Raw genomic sequence first — 23,284 nt, forward strand, 5'->3', positions numbered from 1 at the left:
TTGTTGTCCATGAGGACTCCAAGATCTTTTTCACACGTACTGCTCTCGAGACAGGCGTCCCCCCATTCTGTATCTTTGCATTTCGTTTTTCCTGCCTTGCATTTGTCCCTGTTGAACTTCATTTTGTTAGTTTTGGCCCATCTCTTTTATCTGTCAAGATCGTTTTGAATCCTGCTCCTATCCTCTGGAGTATTGGCTATCCCTTCCAATTTGGTGTTGTCTGCAAACTTGATGATCCTGCCTTATTCTAAGTCATTAATAAAGATGTTGAACAGGACCAAGACGGGACCCTGCGGCACTCCACTTGTCACTTCTTTCCAGGATGAAGAGGAAGCATTTCAAACCAGAGTAAAGGCAGCTCAAGCAGGAGAGGGTAGCTATTTATGCAAAATATAAATAAAGTCACATTTAAGCGGGAAGCATACAATCTGAATGGAAAACTATTCAAAGTTTCCAAGTAAATTGCTAAGACGCCCTGCTAATGCATTGCTGGTACCAAATCCACTTTCTCTTGGGGATTTTGGTAAGCATAGATGCTGAGAGATCTATGGAAGTAGGGGAAAAAGTGCCTTTTGAAAGAGGATAAAGGAAAGAAAACAGTAGCTTAAAAGTATGCAAAATATTCTCTAATATTTTGAAGAAGGTGATAAACAGGCAATGGGATTAAAAAGCCACCTTCTCCCTAGGGCACATGAAACACCAGTATTTAGGAAGAGGAACATGTTTATGCCTCCAGCATCCACAAGGCCAACTTTAAAAGGCATATTTACATGGCTTTCTGCATCAATAAAATTGCAAGCTGGCTTCCAACTCCAGACATGTGCTTGAAACAAAAATAGGACTGCGGGAAGTGAGGAAGACCATGCATGTGTAAAAATCCGAGTATATATTCATGGACCACTCGGCGGGAAAATATGTCAGGTAGAATCACAAGTGGGAAAGGTTGAAAATTCAAGCTCCAAAGAGCATCGTTCAGAGAAGAATGTGGTAATATCATTCACATGCTCAGCTATCCCAGTAGTTTATAGCTGAAATGATCCTTTTCAAATCGACCCTTCCAGCTGTGTGTGTACATGCTTTCAACTCATCTGAATTTCATATGGTTTTCTGAAGCAAGACATATTTCCTCCGAAATATACCATCTAGTATTCATAAACAATCTACCATCCAAACACTAACCTTGGTCGGCCCTGCTTGGCTTCCAAGATTAGACAGGATCTGGTGCTTTTAGACTATTTACATCTTGTGCTCTCATAAAATCCTTTGCATGCCCAAGGCTTTTTAAATAAGACAACATGCATATCTGAGATACCAACAGTCACGCTGTAATCCCTCTGGAGAATTCGTATTTTCAGAAATTCTGAACCATTTAAAGCAGTGGTTCTCAACCTTCCTAATGCCACAACCTCTTAATACAGTTCCTCATGTTGTGGCGACCCCCAACCATAACATTATTTCCTTTGCTACTTCATAACTGTAACTTTGCTACCTTTGTGAATCGTAACATAAATATCTGATATGCAGGATGTTTTTTCATTCACTGGGCAGAAAAACCAGATATGCCCAAATTTGAAAAATGGTGGGGATGGGGAGGGATTGATTTTGTCCTCTGGAAATTGTAGTTGCTGGGATTTATAGTTCACCTACACTCAAAGAGCATTCCGAACACCACCAACAATTGAATTGAACCAAACTTGGCACACAGAACTCCCATGACAAACATTTATCTATTTCATATCAAAGGCATTGCATAAAACTGATAAAAATAGAGGAGTGCAAACGGCTAAATAGCTTTTGACCAAAATCGGGCAACAGCAATGGTGCAATTCCGAAGAAGACCTACAAGCCACTCTAAACACCTTTGCAGAAGCATATGAGTAATTTGGCCTGTCATTGAACATCGAGAAAACCAAAGTGCTGTTCCAGCAGTCACCAGCCAACCCCTCTCCAATGCCAGAAATACAGCTTAATGGTGTAACATTAGAAAATGTTGACCATTTCTGCTACCTTGGCAGCCACCTCTCCGCCAAAGTCAACATCAACACCGAAATACAACACCGGCAGAGCTCTGCAAGTATAGCATTTTTCCGAATGAAGCAGAGAGTGTTTGAGGACCGGGACATCCGTAGGGATACCAAGCTGCTTGTTAATAAAGCTATTGTCCTCCCAACCCTGCTATATGCCTGCAAAACGTAAAATGTGGACTGTCTACAGACGTCACATGCAACTCCTAAAACGATTCCATCAGCGCTGCCTCTGGAAAATCCTGCAAATCTCTTGGAAAGACAAGCGGACAAATGTCAGCATGCTGGAAGAAGCAAAGACCACCAGCATTGAAGCGATGGTCCTCCCCCATCAACTCCACTGCACTGGCCATGTTGTCTGGATGCCCGACCACCGTATCCCAAAGCAGTTGCTCTATTCCAAACTTAAGAATGGAAAACGGAATGTTGGTGGACAGGAAAAGAGATTTAAAGATAGGCTCAAAGCCAACCTTAAGATCTCTGGCATAGAAACTGAGAACTGGGAAGCCCTGGCCTGTGAGTGCTCCAGCTGGAGGTCAGCTGTGACCAGCAGTGCTGCAGAATTTGAAGAGACATGAATGGAGGGCAAAAGAGAGAAACATGCCAAGAGGAAGGCGTGTCAAGCCAACCCCAACCGGGACCGCCTTCCACCTGAAAACCAATGCCCTCACTGCGGGAGAAGATGCAGATCAAGAATAGGGCTCCATAGTCACCTACGGACCCACCCTGGAGGATTATCCTACTCGGACAATGAGGGATCGCCTAAGAGAAGAAGAAGAAGAGCAATGGAATTTTTTAAATGACCAACAGAAAATACTGGAAGGGTTTGGTGGGCAATGATCTTGAGTTCTGGACTTGTAGTTCATCTACATCCAGAGAGCACTATGTGCTCAAACAATGATGGACCTGGACCAAATTTGGCACAAATACTCAATATGCCCAAATGTGAACACTGGTGGAGTTTGGGGGAAATAGACCTTGACATTTGGGAGTTGTAGTTGCTAGGATTTATAGTTCACCTACAATCAAAGAGCATTCTGAACCTCACCAATGATAGAATTGGACCAAACTTCCCACACAGAACTCCCATGACCAACAGGCAATACTGTGTTTTCTGATGGTCTTTGGAGACCCCTCTGATTCTCCCCCATGACCCCCCTCCCCATGGGTCCGGCCCTCCAGATTGAGAAATGCTGATTGAAAGCAATCCTGGAAAATAAGCAATACTTTTTTGTTCTGTTTACAAACATCATGTGATTCCATTATTTTTTTTACTTCATAGAGTACATTTTATTTACAACTTAGTTTGTGCCAAACAACTGCAGTGTTTTGATACACTACGCTGAAAAGAATGAGTTTATTCAAGACGATTCAAAGTTTACCATCTGAATTTTATGTGTTTTTAGATCCTTACAAACGAAGCTACGAGGGGCTGAATTCCAGGAAACTGGTATCTCTTGTGTTTTGGGCAGCTTATGAGAAGAGGACAAAAGGTCAGAAGTTGAAAACAACCAAAAAGAGACATCAACATTGTAGTAAAGCTGAAAATTATATACTCTTGAGCTGCACCAGGCAGACAACAGCTCATTTTCAGGGGAGGAAAACAGTTACAAAAAAGCAGGCGAACTGGATGGCAATACCAAATGCATTGCATACCAGTTTTTCCTACACGAAACTGTGATCAATCTCGTTTTATGAGCTATTACTACCAGCAGGTTCTGCTTCTTCCGAGCTTTTATTTAAAAACAGCAAACCTCTCAATTTTGAGGCATGCTTACTTATACTTTCACATGTCAGCTCATTTATTGATTTGCTGGGAATACTTCTAAACTCAGACCAATTTCTTTCCATACGCTGCAGATCATCACAAGTAAAGTAGACCGAGGCTGTTCAATAAAACATCTCACCATGATGGGATACATATGGCACAGGCCCAGGTTGTATTCCGGAGACAAATATCTCAAGAGAGTTTATGTGATAGCACACTCGAGCTTTTGGGAAAACTATTGGGTCTGGCTCTACTCGGGGGCTATCTGTATACTTTCTGATAAGATCAAGACCCTTAGCACACAGATGCACTTTAGGCAAGATTGAAGGACAACTAAAACGAGTTTACTGCAAACAAGATTAATAAAGGGTTAACTCCACCCGGGACTATCATAAGGTAACTTGAAACAATACATTACAAAAGGAGCTTTTGCTGCCTGCAGTCATCTCTGGATTCTTCTTTCTCTGGTGCTAAGCGATGGTTATAAACTGTCTCAATCTTCTTTCTTGTGAAGCTTAAGCTGGGCATAAGCTTCTGTTGTCCTTTGGACTGATGGTATAAAAATACTGCTGAATGCAGGTGCTAAGGATGCCTGTTTTTGGATTACTAGGCCTAGAGTTACCAGACAACCCCAAACCTAAGTCACAGTAGCTCTGCTGTAGAAAGGGGAGGAGTCCAGCCAGAGAGCTCTATACAGGGAAATGGAGCAGACCAACTAAGGATTACAAACTGGTACCACAAAAATGCAATTGAGTGAATTATGACATTCAAACAGAGCCGTTTCCTCTGGTCTCCAGGACAACTGACTCCATGCAAAAAAAAAATGCCCACAAGTTGATATCTGTGTCATTTCCTACTATAAAACAAGGCCAGTCCTGAACCTAATATGTCACTGAGGGGAAACTGAAATTGTTGTTCTTATTGTTATTGTTGCAATGGCATGTGGCCCACCAAGGTTTCCTGGGAGACCAATCTGGGATTGCCATAAAAGGAGCCCCTTTTGGCCCCCAAATGACCTACAGCAGCAAATAATAATTTGTTGTTTATTCCTTCAGTTGCATCCAACTCTTCGTGACCTCATGGACCATCCCACGACAGAGCTCCCTGTCGGCCGTGGCCACCCCCAGCTCCTTCAAAGTCAAACCAGTCACTTCAAGGATACCATCCATCCACCTTGCCCTTGGTCGGCCCCTCTTCCTTTTTCCTTCCATTTGCCCCAGCATCATTGTCTTCTCTAAGCTTTCCTGTCTTCTCATGATGTGGCCAAAGTACTTCATCTTTGCCTTTAATATCCTTCCCTCCTGTGAGCAGTCCGGCTTTATTTCCTGGAGTATTGACTGGTTGGATCTTCTTGTAGTCCAAGGCACTTTCAGCATTTTCCTCCAGCACCACAGTTCAAAATAATAATACTTTATTTATAGACTGCCCTATCCCCCCAAAGGGACTCAGGGCGGTTTCCAATTAATATGGTAACCATTTGAAGCCAAAAAGAAGACCATACAAACAATTTACATCAAGAAAAAGCACATTAGACCAGTGGTTCTCAACCTGTGGATCCCCAGGTGTTTTGGTCTACAACTCCCAGAAATCCCAGCCAGGTTACCAACAGTTAGAATTTCTGGGAGTTGAAGGCCAAAATATCTGGGGACCCACAGGTTGAGAACCACTGCATTAGACAATATAGAACAACCTAACTGTAACTTAATAAACAAAATAACAAAAGAATGCATAATAAAATACAAAAAATTCTGATGAAACACACTGAAAGTAAAAATATAAAACCGATTGCATTGGAGCTCCATCAGGCGAGATTCAACAATACCAGTGGCCAGAAATACTAAAATATATGTGATCAACTATAAATCGGCTGAGCGAGGGACAGTGTCATTAGGCCAGGGAAGTGGATGCAGTGCAGAACAGAGTACTATCTGGCAGCCTAGGAACTAGTTGCAGGGGAGATCTTAGAGACGCAGTCACAAAAATAGGCAGGGCTCGAGCCGTTTAGGGCTTTCTAAGTCATAACCTGCACTTTGAATTGAGACTGGAAACTTATTGGCAGCCAGTGGAGCTGCTTTAATATCGGTGTCATTAGCTCCAGTTAGAAGTCTGGCTGCCAATCATAGAATCATAGAGTTGGAAGAGACCTCCTGGGCCATCCAGTCCAACCCCATTCTCCAAAGAAGCAGGAATATTGCATTCAAATCACCCCCAACAGATGGCCATCTAGCCTCTGTTTAAAAGCTTCCAAAGAAGGAGCCTCCACCACACTCCAGGGCAGAGAGTTCCACTGCTGAACGGCTCTCACAGTTAGGAAGTTCTTCCTCATGTTTAGATGGAATCTTCTTTCTTGTAGTTTGAAGCCATTGTTTCATGTCCTAGTCTCCAGGGAAGCAGAAAACAAGCTTGCTCCCTCCTCCCTGTGACTTCCTCTCACATATTTATACATAGCTATCATATCTCCTCTCAACCTTCTCTTCTTCAGGCTAAACATGCCCAGCTCCTTAAGCCGCTCCTCATAGGGCTTGTTCTCCAGACCCTTGATCATTTTAGTCGCTCTCCTCTGGACACATTCCAGCTTGTCAATATCTCTCTTGAATTGTGGTGCCCAGAATTGGACACAATATTCCAGGTGTGGTCTAACCAAAGCAGAATAGAGGGGTAGCATGACTTCCCTGGACCTAGACACTATGCTCCTATTGATGCAGGCCAAAATCCCATTGACTTTTTTTGCCGCCACATCACATTCTTGGCTCATGTTTAACTTATTGTCCACAAGGACTCCAAGATCCTTTTCACACGTACTGCTCTCGAGCCAGGCACTGTCCCCCATTCTGTATCTTTGCATTTCGTTTTTTCTGCCTAATTGGAGTATCTTGCATTTGTCCCTGTTTGTACCAATTGCAGTTTCTGTGCCATCTTCAAAGGCAGCCCCATGTAGAGTGCATTGCAATAATTCAACCTGGATGTAACAAGGCATGGACCACTGTGACCAAGTCAGGTTTCTCGAGGTACGGTCACAGTTAGCTCACAAGCTTTAACTCTGCAAAAGCCCTCCCGACCACCACTGACACATAAGCATCAAGAGCCAGTGATGAGTCCAGGAGGACCCCCAAGCTGCAGACCTGTGACCTCGGGGGGAGTGTAACCCTGTAAAGCACAGATTGCCACCCTAGACCTAGATCGGCCTCATGACTGTTTAGGAGGACCTCTGTCTCCTCTGGGTTAAGTTTCAGGTTTTTATCCCTCATCCAATCCATCACACCTGCCCGCCACTGGTTCAAAATCTGGAAGGCCTCCTTGGAATTCGATGGAAAGAAGTAGTAGAGTTGAGTGTCATCTGCGTTCAGGTGGCACGGAACTTCAAAACTCTGGATGACCTCACCCAGAGATTTCATGTAGATGTAAAAAAACAACAGCAGCAACCAGGGGAAAAACCCCATCCACGTGCTATCTATTCCATCATCTTCACATCTCTTGATATGGTCAATGGACTAAGCAATAAACAACTAGTCTAGTTTCAAATCTGGTGGGAATGTGGTTACTTCCAGACTCTTCTTACTGAGAAGCTAGACCATCATCCTACTTATTATCTTTCCACAGGCATGTAATACCCCGTTTTATTCCAGCAGACCTTGTGAGAACTCATTTTTCAGGGGTAATCAGCCATGTATAATGCGATGGATTTTTTGTTGTTGTTGTTTTCTTAATTTGCTTTAACTGGTTTTAATTTTCTGGTGGTTTAATTTGCTTTTTAGCTTTTGCATGCTGTGAGTGTTGCTTGTTGTAATTACTTCAGTCCCAAACTGGGGGAAAGGCACCATCACTACACACACAAACAGCACAATCCCAGCTCACATAGCAGATGTCACATCAGTGTGGTTATGCCAAACTACTTGTAGCCCAACTCTGAACTACTGTGATTATGGAAAGGGCACCAAGCATATATGTCTACCATGAATCTATATAAATAAAAATGTAATGTTTGTTTGTGGGATTAACAGAACTCAAAAACCGCTGGACAAATTGACACCAAATTTGGTCACAAGATACCTACTAAGCCAAGGAGTGACGATCACTCAAAAATTTGATTTTGTCATTTGGGAGTTGTAGTTGCTGGGATTTATAGTTCACCTACAATCCAATTAATGATGGAATTGGACCAAACGTGGCACACAGGATTTCTATGACCAACAGAAAACACTAGAAGGGTTTGATGGACATTGACCTTGAATTTGGGAGTTGTAGTTCACCTACATCCAGAGAGCAATGTGGACTCAAACAATGATGGATCTGGACCAAACTTGGCTCAAACATTCCATATGCCCAAATATGTACACAGGTGGAGTTTGGGGAAAATAGACTATGACATTTGAGAATTGTAGCTACTGGGATTAATAGTTCACCTACAATCAAAGAGCATTCTTAACCCCACCAACGACGGTACTGGGGCAAACTTCCCACACAGAACCCCCATTGACAAACAGAAAATACTTAAGGCCATCCAGTCCAACTCACCAGGACAAGAAAACATAATCAAAGCCCTCCTGACAAACAGCCATCCAACCATAGATATAAACAGATATGATTCACACACGCACACACATAGTATGATAAATGTGAAAGGGACCCCTAAACAAGGATAATTTTATGTCGCATGTTCCAGAATAGGCCAACCAGACAATCTCTACATCAACACAAGCATAAAGAAATTACATATATTAGAAAGCAACACTTTCTCTTTACTTTATTTTCCAGATCACCAAACTGGGCCACAGCAACGCATGGCAGGGGATGGCTAGTATATAGGATATATGTATACAGGCAGTTCTCAAGTTCTGTTGGTTTGTTTTTAAGATGCATTTTTACGGAAGTCAGAACAGGTACATTTTTAAGTGTAACTCCAGACAAATATATATATTATTTCAGCTCTGGAAAGCACACAGAAAGATGGACACCCCTGTGGTATCTGTTTTGCTGTCTGTGCTCCTGTTGAGAAGATTCCATCCCACTTTCTGTCCCTGTGAGAATTGGATTTTGACAAATTTGGCTTGTTGTGGAAATAAGGATTGCTTATAAAGCTTCAGTAGAGACACCTTCCCCCTGGGATAACTTCAGGAAAGAATTTCCCTTCCGAGAGATAGATTTCTCTCACTTCCTGTCGTCTCACCCCGTACTTAACTATGAGTTATTTGTAAATTGGATGTTTGTAACTCGTTGACTGCCTGTACTATATTTCTTCTATTTTAAGATACCATCAATTGTAAGACTAACTTCAGTACCTCCAAAAGAAAAAAAGATTTATATAAATACAAAAGGGATTCAAAGACTCCCTAGTTTTAGATTTTTATATGGGGGAAAACTGTGACTTAAAAGAAAAGGCAAGATAGATAGATACTAGATAGATAGATAGATAGATAGATAGATAGATAGAGATAGAGATAAAGACACACGCACACACATATACACAAACACACACTATTGTTTAAACATGTTGTTGAGCCACACTTTAACTGTCTTTATAACAGTCAAAAAAATCTTTCCTTCCAGGCTTGAAAGAGTGCGATTTTTATTTTATTTTTTTGCCAAGCATTTGAAATTTTTTTCGAGGAAAGGAAATGGCACACCCCACAATTCCCTGTGGGGAAGAGCTAATCATCATTAACAAGACACAAAAATGCAATTTAGAGAAAGTTATTAGTCCACATGTTTGTGCGAGTTTTGCTTTGGGCACTCGGATAATTTCCTGCTTTGTCATGAACTTAGAAGTTTATGAGTTTGTTTCAAAACCTTGAATCCTGTTGGCTTTCTTGTGATGTGATAGAACAGCGATGCTGAACTTGTGGCCCTGCAGATGTTGGAATGCAGTGCCTATGATTCCTCATTATCGCCCATGGAAGCTTATTTACTTAGGTTTTTCGAGGATGATTGTCTTCCAGTGTTCTTGTGGGTCCGTATGTGGCTGTGGAGCCCTATTCTTGCTCTGCATCTTCTCCCGCAGTGAGGGCATTGGTTTCCAGGTGGAAGGCGGTCTCGGTCGGGGTTGGCTTGACGCGCCTTCCTCTTGGCACGCTTCTCCCTTTAGCCTTCCATTCGTGCCTCTTCAAATTCTGCAGCACTGCTGGTCACAGCTGACCTCCAGCTGGAGCGCTCAAGGGCCAGGGCATCCCAGTTCTCAGTCTCTATGCCAGAGTTTTTAAGGTTGGCTTTGAGCCCGTCTTTAAATCTCTTTTCCTGTCCACCAACATTCCGTTTTCCGTTCTTGAGTTCGGAGTAGAGCAACTGCTTTGGGAGACGGTGGTCAGGCATCCGGACAACGTAGCCAGTCCAGTTGAGTTGATGGCGGAGGACCATCGCTTCAATGCTGGTGGTCTTTGCTTCTTCCAGCACACTGAAGTTTATCCACCTGTCTTCCCAAAAGATTTGCAGGATTTTCCGGAGGCAGCGCTGATGAAATCGTTCCAGGAGTTGCATGTGACGTCTCTAGACAGTCCCTGTCTCACAGGCATATAGCAGGGTTGGGAGGACAATAACTCTATTAACAAGCACCTTGGTATCCCTTCGGATGTCCCGATCCTCAAACACTCTCTGCTTCATTCGGAAAAATGCTGCGCTCGCACTGATGGGAACTGCAGTCCAGTAACATCTGGAGGCAGACATATGATATAGTGGGCTAAACATTCCTAATCCTTGAGCTGGCCAAGGACTACTTTATTTCATCACTTAATAGTCACAACTCCCCACCTTTCACTGAAAAAAAAAGGGATAAAAAGTGCAACTATTAAGTGATGAAATAAAAAAATTGAAATGCAAAGATACCGAATGGAGGATGATGCCTGGATCCAAGATCATGGACAAGAAGGTGAACATGAGCCAACAATGTCACGTGGCAGCTCAAAAAGCCAATGGAATTTTGGCCTGCATAAATAGGAGTCTAGTGCTTAGATCCAGGAAGTCATGCTCCCCCTCTATTCTGCCTTAGTCAAACCACAGCTGGAATCACACTGTGTCCAATTCTGGGCACCACAATTGAAGGGAGATGTTGACAAGCTTGAATGTGTCCAGAAGAGGACAATACAAATGATCAAGGGCCTGAAGAACAAGCTCTATGAGGAGTGACTTAAAAAGCTTGGCATGTTGAGCCTGTAAAAGAGAAGGCTGAGAGGAGACACGATGAGGGCCATGTATAAATATGTGAGGGGAAGTCATAGGGTGGAAGGAACAAGCTTGTTTTCTGCAGTCCTGGAGACTAGGACGCAATGGAACAATGGCTTCAAACTACAGGAAAGGATATTCGACCTGAACACAAGGAAGAACTTCCTAAAGGTGATAGGTGTTCAGCAGTGGAACTCTCTGCCCTGGAGTGTGGTGAAGGCTCCTTCTTTGGAGGCTTTGAAACAGAGGCTGGATGGCCATCTATTAGGGGTGCTTTGAATGTGATTTTCCAGCTTCTTGGCAGAATGGAGTTGGACTGGGCAGCCCACAAGGTCTCTTCCAACTCTATGATTCTATGAAATACGAGGTGAGTTCTAAGTAGTTCATCCATATTGTTTTAAGCTATCTACAGTAGCTGGTCTGGTATTTCTGTCTCCAAAATGCGTAGTTGGCTGGACAATTTGCAACAGTCATAGAATCATAGAATCCAAACTTGATGATCATGCCTTCTAACCCTTCATCTAAGACATTAATAAAGATCCTGAACAGAACCGGGCCCAGGAGGGATCCCTGCTGATGGCACTCCAGTCATCACTTCTTTCCAGGATGAAAAGGAAGCATTGTTGAGCATTCTTTGGGTTCGTCCATTTAACCAATTCCAGATCCACCTAACCATAGTTTTGCCTAGGCCACATTGGACTAGTTTGTTTACCAGATGGTCATGGGGGACCTTGCCAAAGGCCTTACTGAAATCCAGATATGCTACATCCACAGTCTTCTGGTCACTCTCAGGAATGCCCATCTATCTTCTCTTAATTTTTGGATGCGTTTTCCTGCATCTTCGCAGGGGGTTGGACTGGATGGCCCATGGGGGTCTCTTCCAATTCTATAACTCTATGATTCTTGTCCATTCCCATATCAGGATTATTAATAAAGTACTATGTCTCAGTTGGCTGGTCACATGATATTTCCAAGGAAAATTGTTATTCCTTCAATAAAACATTATCTATAATATATCTATTAGAGTAATAAAATACTCCACAAAAGATTAATTTTTTGCTGCAAAGCAGATCATAATATCCACCTTTGGGGAAGGGGGGCTAGTCAAACATCTCTCAGTAATGTGCTCTCACTTCCTTGTTGCATTTCTTGTAAAACGAAAAAGGAAAAAAGAAAGGTGCTCAGTCATTGCCTGGGAATCTTTCTCTTCCTTTCTGCACCTCTTTCGCCTCTTCAAATGCCAGGTAAAAAAAAGACTTAACGAGGTAATTACTGGAGGGGAAAAGGTCAATAAAAAGTTGATTTATGATGCACATGCTGGAAAAGACTTAACGCTCTCCCTCCAGAGACAGGCAATTATATTCCTCAAAAGGGAGATAGGATCTGAAGCTGCAGGGTGGCAGTTCAACATCACAGAATTCTTGACAAAAAAGAAATGAAACCATGCGGAAAATTCCAACGGCAGGATCAGAAACACCAAGGCAACACCTCAAAGCCACAAAAGATGGCCCAAGAACAAATGAAGACATTTCACTAATGGGTCCTCTACCTTTTAACCAATTATTCTTTAATGCCATGTAAGGAACCATGTAAGGAAAGCGAGGAGGAGCTGAGGAGCCTTCTAATCAAGGTGAAAGGAGAAAGCGCAAAAGCTGGGTTGCAGTTAAACATCAAAAAACCAAGATTATGGCAACAAGAATGATTGACAACTGGGAAATAGAGGGAGAAAACATGGAGGCAAGGACAGACTTTGTATTTCTAGGTGCAAAGATTACTGCAGATGCAGACTGCAGCCAGGAAACCAGGAGACCCTTCTTGGGAGGAGAGCAATGTCCAATCTTGATAAAATAGTGAAGAGTAGAGACATCACACTGGCAACAAAGATCCGCATAGTTAAAGCAATGATATTCCCCATAGTCACCTATGGATGTGAGAGCTGGACCATAAGGAAGGCTGAGCGAAGGAAGATAGATGCTTTTGAACTGTGGTGCTGGAGGAAAGTGCTGAGAGTGCCTTGGACAGCGAGAAGATCCAACCAGTCCATACTTCAAGAAATAAAGCCTGACTGCTCATTGCAGGGAAGAGTAGTAGAGGCCAAGATTAAATACTTTGGCCACATCATGAGAAGACAGGAAAGCTCGGAGAAGAGAATGATACAGGGGAAAATGGAAGGAAAAAGGAAGAGGGGCCGACCAAGGGCAAGATGGATGGATGGGATCCTTGAAGTGACTGGCTTGACTTTGAAGGAGCTGGGGGTGGTGACAACCGACAGGGAGCTCTGGCGTGGGCTGGTCCATGAAATCACAAAGAGTCGGAAACGACTGAACGAATGAACAACAACAAACAAGGAACCTATAGAACTATGAGAAATGCAAACACTTCTGAAAATCTCAACCCCTCTAGATATAAGGAAATTAAATGGGAAGAATTACACGATTTTTGTAATGTAAACATCATTCTTGTTCCTGGGTTATAAATGTCATTTCCTAATTGGTTCTATTATCAAATCATGGGGGGGGGGGGGGAATCATGAAACTGCAAAAACTTTGATTTGGCGAGACATCCAGCAGCACATTTTGCTATAGTTTTCCACGTAATAGCATCTGCAGTGTTTTTCAACCTGGGGATCAGAATACAGGGGGAGGGGGGGTCGTGAGGAGGTTTCAGAGGATCACCAAAGACATCAGAAACATATATTTCCAATGGTCTTAGGAACCCCTTTAGCAGAGAAGGCTGACAATCTCTCCCTCTGTCCTTTTCTTGCTTTTTGGAAACAGATGGAACCCATAACCATTGGTGACAGGAATGGCTCTCAGCAACAGATGCAGGTGAACATGAGGAAGGTTCTCAGGTTCTGGTGGTGAACTTCCCACAGGCCTTTGAGCTGAATCAGGATGACTCTCCATACTTTGTAAGATATTTCTGGCACAGGTTGAGTGGGTGGACTTGGCTGAAAAAGTTTGTAAATTGTAGCATAACTTTAGAAACCACCAGAATATTTTGAAAAGAAAAGGGCTGCTCAGGAACCATCTCTTTTTCCTTGAGGGAACAAGAGAAGAAGCAAGGCATGGCCATCACATTAGTTCTCCTCTAACCTCCTCATCTCATCCCTCGTGTCTTTCACAGCCCAGGGGCAGGGACTGTGAGTACCATTTTTACAAGCTAATCTGGGAGCCTTTTTTAGAGCAAAGAACAAAGTACAAATCATTTTAATAAATAAATACAAAAGTCATGCATCTTTTCTCTTATTAGATTGCTCACATGGACTTCTGAATACCCATCCTCCTGTTGAAGTCAACTGACAAAGCCAAAAACAGTTCCCAAGAGTTGTACCGGCCCTTCCAGTAAGGAACAGGGAGGGTGCCATTAGTGGAAAAAAGAATATAATAATAATTACACATTATTTATATTTTGCCCTACCTCCCCAGGGAGACTCAGGGGGTTCACAGTACACATACATGGCAAACATTCAATGCCATTTTGGAGCCAAACAGAACAGAAAGGAGGTATGCTGTGTCGACATCCAGCTTTTTGGTGCCTTGGAGGCTGTGCTCAAATCTAGCCACGGGGGTGCTGCCACTCCATCCTCTATGACAAAGAGCAATCAGGACTTCCTCCTTCCTTTTGGTCACCGGCCATTTTCTGATGTTTTTCTTTATGGTGTCGTAAAATACCTCCCCCACTTGTTTTAGCAATACCTAATTTCATTACTTACAGCTCAAGCTGTTATCAGACTGCTTAGGTAAACAGGGAGCTGGGCTAACAGTTGGGTGCTCGTGCCGACCCGGGGCTTCGAACTGGCAACCTTTCGGTTGGTAGGTATTATAATTACTGGTGATTTATCAGCTGTGCTAAAGCTTGGCCCACTGAAGGAAAGCAACCCTTTGACTCCCATCGAAGGATCACTTTGGATCCAGCTGACATGGAATTAAGGCCATGCCAGGTCCAGCCATTGCTATCTCACCATTTAGCATGTATACCTGGCCTTGCAAGGATGTCGGAAGGCCTCCTGCCCCCTGCTTTCTTCTCATCTTTCTCTTTCCCTTCCCTTTTATCTGTTCCCCTTTCCTTTCTCTTCCTTCCCTTCTTTTTTTTTCCCCACTTTCTTTCCCTTCTTTTCTTTCCTTCCCTCCCCCTTTCCCCAGGTCTGAGAGGGCCTACCTCACAATATCTTCCTGGCAGCATGGCTCTATTTATGGCTGTTTCCTTCCTTCCTCTCATACATATGTCCCTTTCTTTCCCAGAGGGTCACTTCACCTAGCAATAGCCTTTGTGGTACAGTCAGATACATAGATATACTTTGACATATAGCTAGATAGATGATTGATTGATAGATAGATGTAATACAGCTCCAATACCCATGGAGATGCGTCCCTGTGGTTACTAGCAAATGCTATAGAAATGAATGACTTCTGATGGAAGCATACTATTGAATTGTGTTGGTGGGCCTAGAAAATGCCTAGGGAGAACATATTTTAGTTTGGACATGTGTACATGAAATCACAGGCACTGGTCCTGTAGGCACAAGGGTCATACTTGTATGACTTGCACACAGATGAGCCTGTCCACAAAGGATGGTTTGCCCAGCTCCAGAGTTATGATGTACAGTTTGTCAAACTAGGAAATACATGTATAGAGAGGACTCAAATATCTGAAACTAAAGCTTAATGACAACAGACAAACCAAGCCTGAAATCTCTTTCAATATTTATGGCCAATACATTTGAATAAAGAGAGCCAATGTGGGGCATTGGTTTGAAGACTAGGGTTTCAATTCCTGCTCAGAATAGAAACCCAGGATTTTGCCTTAGCAGGTCACACTCTCTCATCAGAAGACAATCACAAAAGCCCTCTAAACAAAGCAAATCAAAAGAAAAACCCATGATAGGTTCAGCTTAGGGTCACGCAACTTAAAAGCACGTGACAACAGCAAATTTAAATGATCGGCCTATTTCAAGCAGTCCTTATCTGGATGCCTTTCACAATAATGAATGAACCATGGAGTATTTATTTAATTAATAAATGTATTTAATAAATATTTACTAAATAAATTACTGCTATTTAAGACTCAATTCAGAAATGATGAACTTTTTTACCATCTAAAAACAGTAATAGACCAGAATCAGAGTAAGGTACACACACACGCACACACACCTTATACTTACCTCCACTGAGGAGCTTCATCACTAGCCAAAGTTCATCTTTCACTACAAAGGAGGTATAGTAAGAAACGATGTTTGGATGATGGCACTGGCTCATGGCTTGAATTTCTTTCTGGAGGGGGAAAAAGGCAGAAAAGTTATTCTTATTCTGCTCTATGGGAAGAGGCAGAATGATGAAGAGAGCTGAAAGGAAGAAAATTAACACATTTGAAATGCAGAGCTAGAGGAGAGTTCTACTGATACCCTGATGGCTGAAAAGACACATACATGGGTCCTAGAGAAGTGGTATAAATATGTCAGGGGAAGTCATAGGGAGGAGAGAGCAGGGTTGTTTTCTGCAGCCCTGGAGACATAGGACATGGAACAATGGCTTCAAACTGCAGGAAAGGAGATCCCACCTGAACAATAGGAAGAACTTCCTAACTGTAAGAGCTGTTCAGCTGTGGAACTCTCTGCTCCAGAGTGTGGTGGAAGTTCCTTCCTTGGAGGCTTTTAAACAGAGGCTGGATGGCCATCTGTCGGGGGTGCTTTGAATGCAATATTCCTGCTTCTTGACTGGGGGTTGGACTGGATGGCCCACATGGTCTCTTCCATCTCTATGATTCTATGATTTTATTACCATTTATTATTATTATTATTATTATTTTATCTATATAAATAAAAATATAATATTTGTTTGTGGGATTAACATAATTCAAAAACCACTGGACAAATTGACACAAAATTTGGACACTATACCCCTAACAGGTCAATGAGTGACCATCACTCATAATCCCCCCTCCCAAAAAACACAGCAGAAAGGACTTAAAAACTTAAGAAAGCTAAATGATGATACAGAAAAGGAAGGAAGGAGGGAAGGGAGGGAGGGAGGAAGAAGGAAAGTAAGAAAGAAGCATGAAAGCAAAGAGTGAAGGAAGGAAGGAAGGAAGGAAGGAAGGAAGGAGGTAGAGAAGGAAGGAAGGAGAGAAAGGGAAAGAAAAGAAAAAGGGAGGAAGGATGGATAGAGGTAGAGAAGGAAGGAGAGAAGGAAAGAAAAAAGGGAAGGAAGGAAACAGGGAGCGAAGGAAGGAAGGAAAGAAGGAGAGAAAGAGGGAGGGAAGGAAAGAGAGAAGAAAGGATGGATGGAAGCAAAAAAGCAAAGGAATGAAGGAAAGCAGTAGAGAAGGAAGAAAGGAGAGAAAGAGGAAGATAAAGAAAAAGGGGGAATGAAGGAAAGAGAAGGAAGGAGAGAAGGAAAGAAAAAAGGGAGAGAAGGAAAGGGGGAGCGAAGGAAGGAGGGAAAGGAGAGAAAGAAGGGAGGGAAGGTTGGCCACAGCAACGCATGACGGGTTCAGCTAGTTATTATTATTATTAATCTGTCATATGATCCAGTTCAAAGCAGATAATCTGGATTTTATATGGCAGTGTAGAAGAGGCCTAAATCAGATTTAGCATAATATTTTTAAGAGAATACAATGGGGTGAGGTGGGGAGGAGAGATCTATACCATCATAAACCCCTCGAAAGAAAACTGTGTTATAAACACAATAAAACAAACCATTTACATTTCAAAGTGCATGCCTGGGTTGACAAGAGACATGAGAATAATAATACTTGACTACCACACACTTATTCTGGGAATGGCAAAAGACATCGTGCGCCTATTAGGAGGGGAAAGACACTTAGCGATCTGCATGAAGTTGATTCCATAAGGGGAGATGCAAAAAAAAGTGTCCATAAAACAGAGTGGTAAGGTCATGAATCATTAATGAGGAGGATGCTGCTTTCCATTATTTCTCGAAGAGCAATGGAAACAAAAACACACAGTAAGAGTTTTAAGAGCTCTACCATGGACTTTTCGACATAAAAGGATGCTCAGGAAACCTTGCCGAGATCCTCAGAAAAATTTTGGCTGATCTTTGCAAACTAATGAGGACTGCAACAGGGCGCATGTCTGCTTAATCTGATACATCATTCATCTCACATGGCAAATTAGCACAACCAATTATGAAAATATATATACTGAACAATAACTTCTGTGAACTCTGTATTCACCTCAGAAACCCGCATCCAGCTGGGTGGACAAAATACTGAAGATTCGTATCATAGTCCTTTGACAGTAAGTTTTTTTCTCTCTCTCTGAAAACATCCACATGTTGTCTGTGTGCTGAATGAGAAATGGATTGAACGGGAAATGAAAACTAAATTGGGTAGAGCTAAGAGCTCGTCTCCAAGAGCAAATGGGCAAAACGGACAGGCTATTCTGGCAACAAGAAGACGCATCTACCGTGAGAGATTGAGTGCATCTATGCTGTGGAATTAATGCACTTCGGCAGCATTTTAATTTCCCTGGCTCAGTCCTACAGCATCCTGGGATTTGTAGTTTTACAAGGTCTTTAGTCATCTCTGCAAAAAGAGGGCTGGTAACAGATCAGATTTCATTTCCCATAATTCCATAGTATTGAGCCATGGAAGTTAAACTGCATTAATTCTACAGTGTAGATCAGGTATAGGCAAACTATGAGCCATTAGGAATTGTGGGAGTTGGAGCCCAAAACACCTGGAGGGCTGAAGTTTGCCCATGCCTAGTGTAGATGAATCCATCATCTCACTGATCCTTAGTCAAATGGTACCAAACGTTGCTCCTCCAGCTGTTTTGGATCTCAAATCGCAGAATTCCCAGCCAGCTTGGCCAACAGTCCAGAAATCTGGGCACTGAAGTCCAAAACATCTGGAAGATCAAAGTTTGGGAAACACTGACCTACATAATCGAATACTATTTTCCATAAGTAGCAATGGCGCAGTGGGTTAAACCCCTGTGCCAGCAGGACTGAAGACCGACCGGTCGCAGGTTCGAATCTGGGGAGAGCGCGGATGAGCTCCCTCTATCAGCTCCAGCTCTTCATGCAGGGACATGAGAGAATCCTCCCACAAGGATGGTAAAACATCAAAACATCCGGGCATCCCCTGGGCAACGTCCTTGCAGACGGCCAATTCTCTCACACCAGAAGCGACTTGCAGTTTCTCAAGTTGCTCCTGACTCAACAAAAAAGTGGCCTTTGCTGAGATATTCCCCACCAACACTTAATATCTATTTTCTTTTACTATGTAACATTTAGAGCAGAGCTTTCCAAACATTTCATGTTGGTGATAACACCTTTCTGACATGCATCGTTTTTGCAACAGGGTTTCAAGTGGATACAACTGATTTTAATGTTTGTGAATATTTATACTTTGTTGTTATTCTGGCATTGAATGTTTGCCATATTTGTGTTGTGCTTCAACCTGAGTCCCCTTCAGGGTGAGAAGGCCGGAATATAATTGCTTTAAATAAAATAATAATAAATAAATAAATAAATCAGAGGTTAAACCAACCCCTTAAAATTTATACAGACATACAAATAAATCACAATAGTGACATGCACAACGTATCTCATGAAAATGTTTCATGTATATATATTTTAAAATATACGATTTCTTGCTTATTTCACATAGACTAGTTACATTTGTGCAACACACCTACATACTACAGCTGATTCACTAAAGTGCAGCAACATGTAGTTTGGAGTTTAGAGTATTTCATTATCCCCAATAATCCTGATATCAATGTATTGTCAAAGGCTTTCATGGCTGGAATCATTGGGTTGTTGTGGGTTTTACGGGACTGTATGGCCATGTTCTAGAAGCATTCTCTCCTGACATTTCGCCTGCATCTGTGGCAGGCATCCTCACAACCTCTGAGGAGGGCTGCCACAGATGCAGGCAAAACGTCGGGAGACAATGCTTCTAGAACATGGCCATACAGCCCAAAAAACCTACAACAACCCAATCCTTGCATCAGTTTTCCTAAATTTTACATTGGCAAGGTCCTTTTCCAAGTTCACGAACTCATCCTGACAAATGGTTATGTAGGAGGGTTTTAGATCCCAAAAGGAAAGTATATGCTTTTCTCTCTTCTAAATTATCCTTTTTACTTAAGGAGATATTTAACCAATGAATGAGTGGTGTAGGAAGGGTGCAATAGTTTGTGCATTCAACTATGACTCTGGAGACGAGGATCTGGATCCCTGTTTGGACATGGAAAGCCACTGGGTGACCTTGGGCAAGTCACACTCATTCTCAATGCGAAAGCCCTCTGTCTCTTGACAAGAAAACGTTTGGTGTAGAGAAGAGTAAAAGATAAATGTAGAACCTGACTTCATAGCAAGGAGTCACTGCTTTCTCTTTTTCCTCTCTCTCTAGATGCTGAGGCTCAGATATAATAAGAGTCGACATCAGCCCACAGAGTAATTAGGGCTGCTCAGTTTTAAGTTTGGACGTCTGCATCCCGGGGAGTCAATTCTGCACAATGCAGCAACTGCTCCATAAAAGACCTTTCCCCTATCTAGAAGTGAAAAGTATTTTCAAAACATATTGGATTTTTAAAAAGTGTTTTAAGTGTTGACAAACTGTACCAAGGCGAATCCTGGACACTACTCTTTTTCAGTTTGGGACTAACTCTATGTAAATTTTCCAAATTCATTTTGCACAGAAAACAGCATTTTCTGCATGGGAAACAGCATTTTCCATGCAGAACATGGTGCATCCTGTGCAGAAAATGCCCCACCCAATGTGATTTTATTTTAGTGTGCAGAATATTTGCTGAATTATTAAAATGCATTCTATGAACAGAATTTTCTGCAGGTGTGCCAATTCTAAGTTGGAGTACACTAAACTGCAAATGGCCCTCAAAAAACAGTAGCTTTTAAAGATTTTCTCAGAAAGTCTGTCTTTGAATACTGTCAGCAAAGTGGCAAAATGTGAGAATTTAATCTGTTCCCAGAAGAACTGAAAAGAAGCACCAATCCCTTTTTTTTGTCTGCCACAGCACTGCTTCTGATCTTTCTGGACAAGAAAAGAATGGCTATGGCAACCAAAACTGGCTAGTTTCTTGAGGTGGCGTTGGTATTTTCTCCTCTCTGTAGAATGAACCTCAAACTTATCCAGAGATCCATAATTTTGACCCCAAAAATCTGCACTCAACTTACACAAGAGGTAGACTTATATGGTAAATGCATCTGACCAAGTGACCCTTTTTGAGTACTGCTTGGGAGTTTCAGTCTCTTTCTATCAATGTCCCTTAACTCTTCTGAAAGTAAGACCTTTTAATGGGGTACACTGCGTAGTGTATATATCCCATTTCTATGGATGGTTCTGAAAGAAAGGGAGTGAAGAAAGCTGATAGGAAAAAAAATCCAACTAATTTGAAGTGCAAAGACTTCTATGGATAAAACGGACTGCTGAAAAGACAAATGAATCTGATGGTAAAATAAAGCCAAACTCTCCCTAGAAGCCAAGATGACCAAACCAAGGCTGCTGTAATTTGGTCATATCATGATGATGATGATGATGATGATGATTATTATTATTATACCACTCTATCTCCCCGAGGGGACTCAGAGCGGTTTCCAAGTAACATCATCAATACATACAGAGTAAACAACATAAACATAAGATTAACAAAACAATATAAACATAAAAATTGTCACCATAACACATACATATTAAAAGTAATCCTTCATGTTCATAGCAATTCTAGGAGGTCCGGGAATTAAGTGCACTGCTATAGCAGGCAACAACAATAATAACAAACTATCTTGTTTGTAACTCAGGGACTGCCTGTAATGCCTTTCACGCTGAATAAGGACAAACGCTACAAGTCATTTTTAAAATTAAATTAAATTTAAATTAAAAGAGAATTACCAGAAAAGACAATGCCTTTTTGAAAAGGCAGAAAGCAGAAGGGAAAAGGGAAGGCTGCATTCTTGATTTTTTATTTATCATGTCAGGAGTGAACCAAACAGTTGTATTGCATTAAAAAACACATACACAACGTTTGCAAACTTGGTAGTTGATTAAGTGTCCTTTGCATTCTTGATGGAAAGACTCAATCAAAGAGGCATTGGTCCTGATTTCTCAAGACCTAAGCAATTGACAATAGGATTATTTTGATGTCTTTCATTCAAGGGGTTACTTTAAGCCAATCTGAAAGCAATTAACATCTTTATTATCTTCTAAACATGTTCTGAAGAATTTTAATTTTGACTTACTAATAGAATTTATTTATTTTAACTTTTGAATTGATGAGATTTTTAGCTGTACAGGCAATCCTGGAGTTACAAACGTCCGACTTACAAACGACTCATAGTTGAGAATTGGGGTAAGACAACAGGAAGTGAAATATACGAGGGGTATTTTTAAGTAAGGTCCGTTTTGTTGTAGACACTAGTAGTTCGCACGCATACCGCAACGAGCCCGTGCGTCGGGAACAACTGTACTCAGTTTCCGCTCTGTAGCTAACCTGTACGGTTCTGTTCTGTGCTTTAAAAATGTTTAAGACTATCAACTCACCCGCCGCATGTGAGGCTCGCTCAGTGATATGGTTTTTGTCAGCAAGGAACCTGCCTGCTGCAGAAATTCATCAACAAATTTGTGAAGTGTACGGTGATACTGAGTGAAAGCAAAGTGCGTAAGTGGGTACGACAATTCAAAGATAGCCATGACAACGTCCATGATGAGGACCACTCTGGTCGCCCTTCTTTGATTACAGACGATTTGGTGGCTTTTGGTGGCGGCAAGTTTTTATGAAGAGGGTATTTTAAAATTGGTTCAGAGGTATGATAAGTGTTTGAACAAACTTGCCAACTATGTCGAAAAATAGAGTGAAGTATGTACTTTCTGAAAATAAATTTACTTTTTTGAAATAAACTTTCGTTGTGTACTTATGTTTAAATGGACCTTACTTTAAAAATACCCCTCGTATCTACCTCTCAAAAGGAAAATTAACTCCTGGAAGAGCTATTACACTATGTAACAAAATCTGAGAAATTTTCTGTTCTGGGTTTGAAAGTGTTATTCCCTGTTTAATTGTGTGGTGAAAGTACTTTGAAAGTAGTTGTTATACTCCAGAAACATTGCTTTTGTAGCTGCCACAAACTAGGCTGAATTGGTTGAGACTCGACAAGATATTCATTGGAAACCCTATAGCAAAATGTGCAGCAGGGTGTCCAGCAAAACAAACTTTTTGCAGTTTATTTTTTTTTATTATCCATTAGGAAATGACATGTATAACCCAGGAACAAAAATTGTGTTACATAGTATTATCACAGGGAAAAGGTGTCTCCACCAAACCTTACACTAATCCTTGGTTCCACAACAAGCC

At 41.8% G+C, this 23,284-nt stretch overlaps 1 protein-coding gene across 1 annotated transcript in view; it reads right to left on the reverse strand.

Annotated features, from left to right (window-relative positions):
- Nucleotides 1-23,284, reverse strand: part of OXSR1 (oxidative stress responsive kinase 1) — a 135,889-nt gene that overhangs the window by 75,471 nt on the left and 37,134 nt on the right. Inside the window, exon 3 of the mRNA XM_060783362.2 lies at nt 16,109-16,217. Coding sequence (XP_060639345.2) covers nt 16,109-16,217 — 109 coding nt within the window. The remainder of the gene's footprint in view (nt 1-16,108; nt 16,218-23,284) is intronic.

Source organism: Anolis sagrei, chromosome 6 (assembly GCF_037176765.1).
Source record: "Anolis sagrei isolate rAnoSag1 chromosome 6, rAnoSag1.mat, whole genome shotgun sequence".
NCBI lineage: Eukaryota > Metazoa > Chordata > Lepidosauria > Squamata > Dactyloidae > Anolis > Anolis sagrei.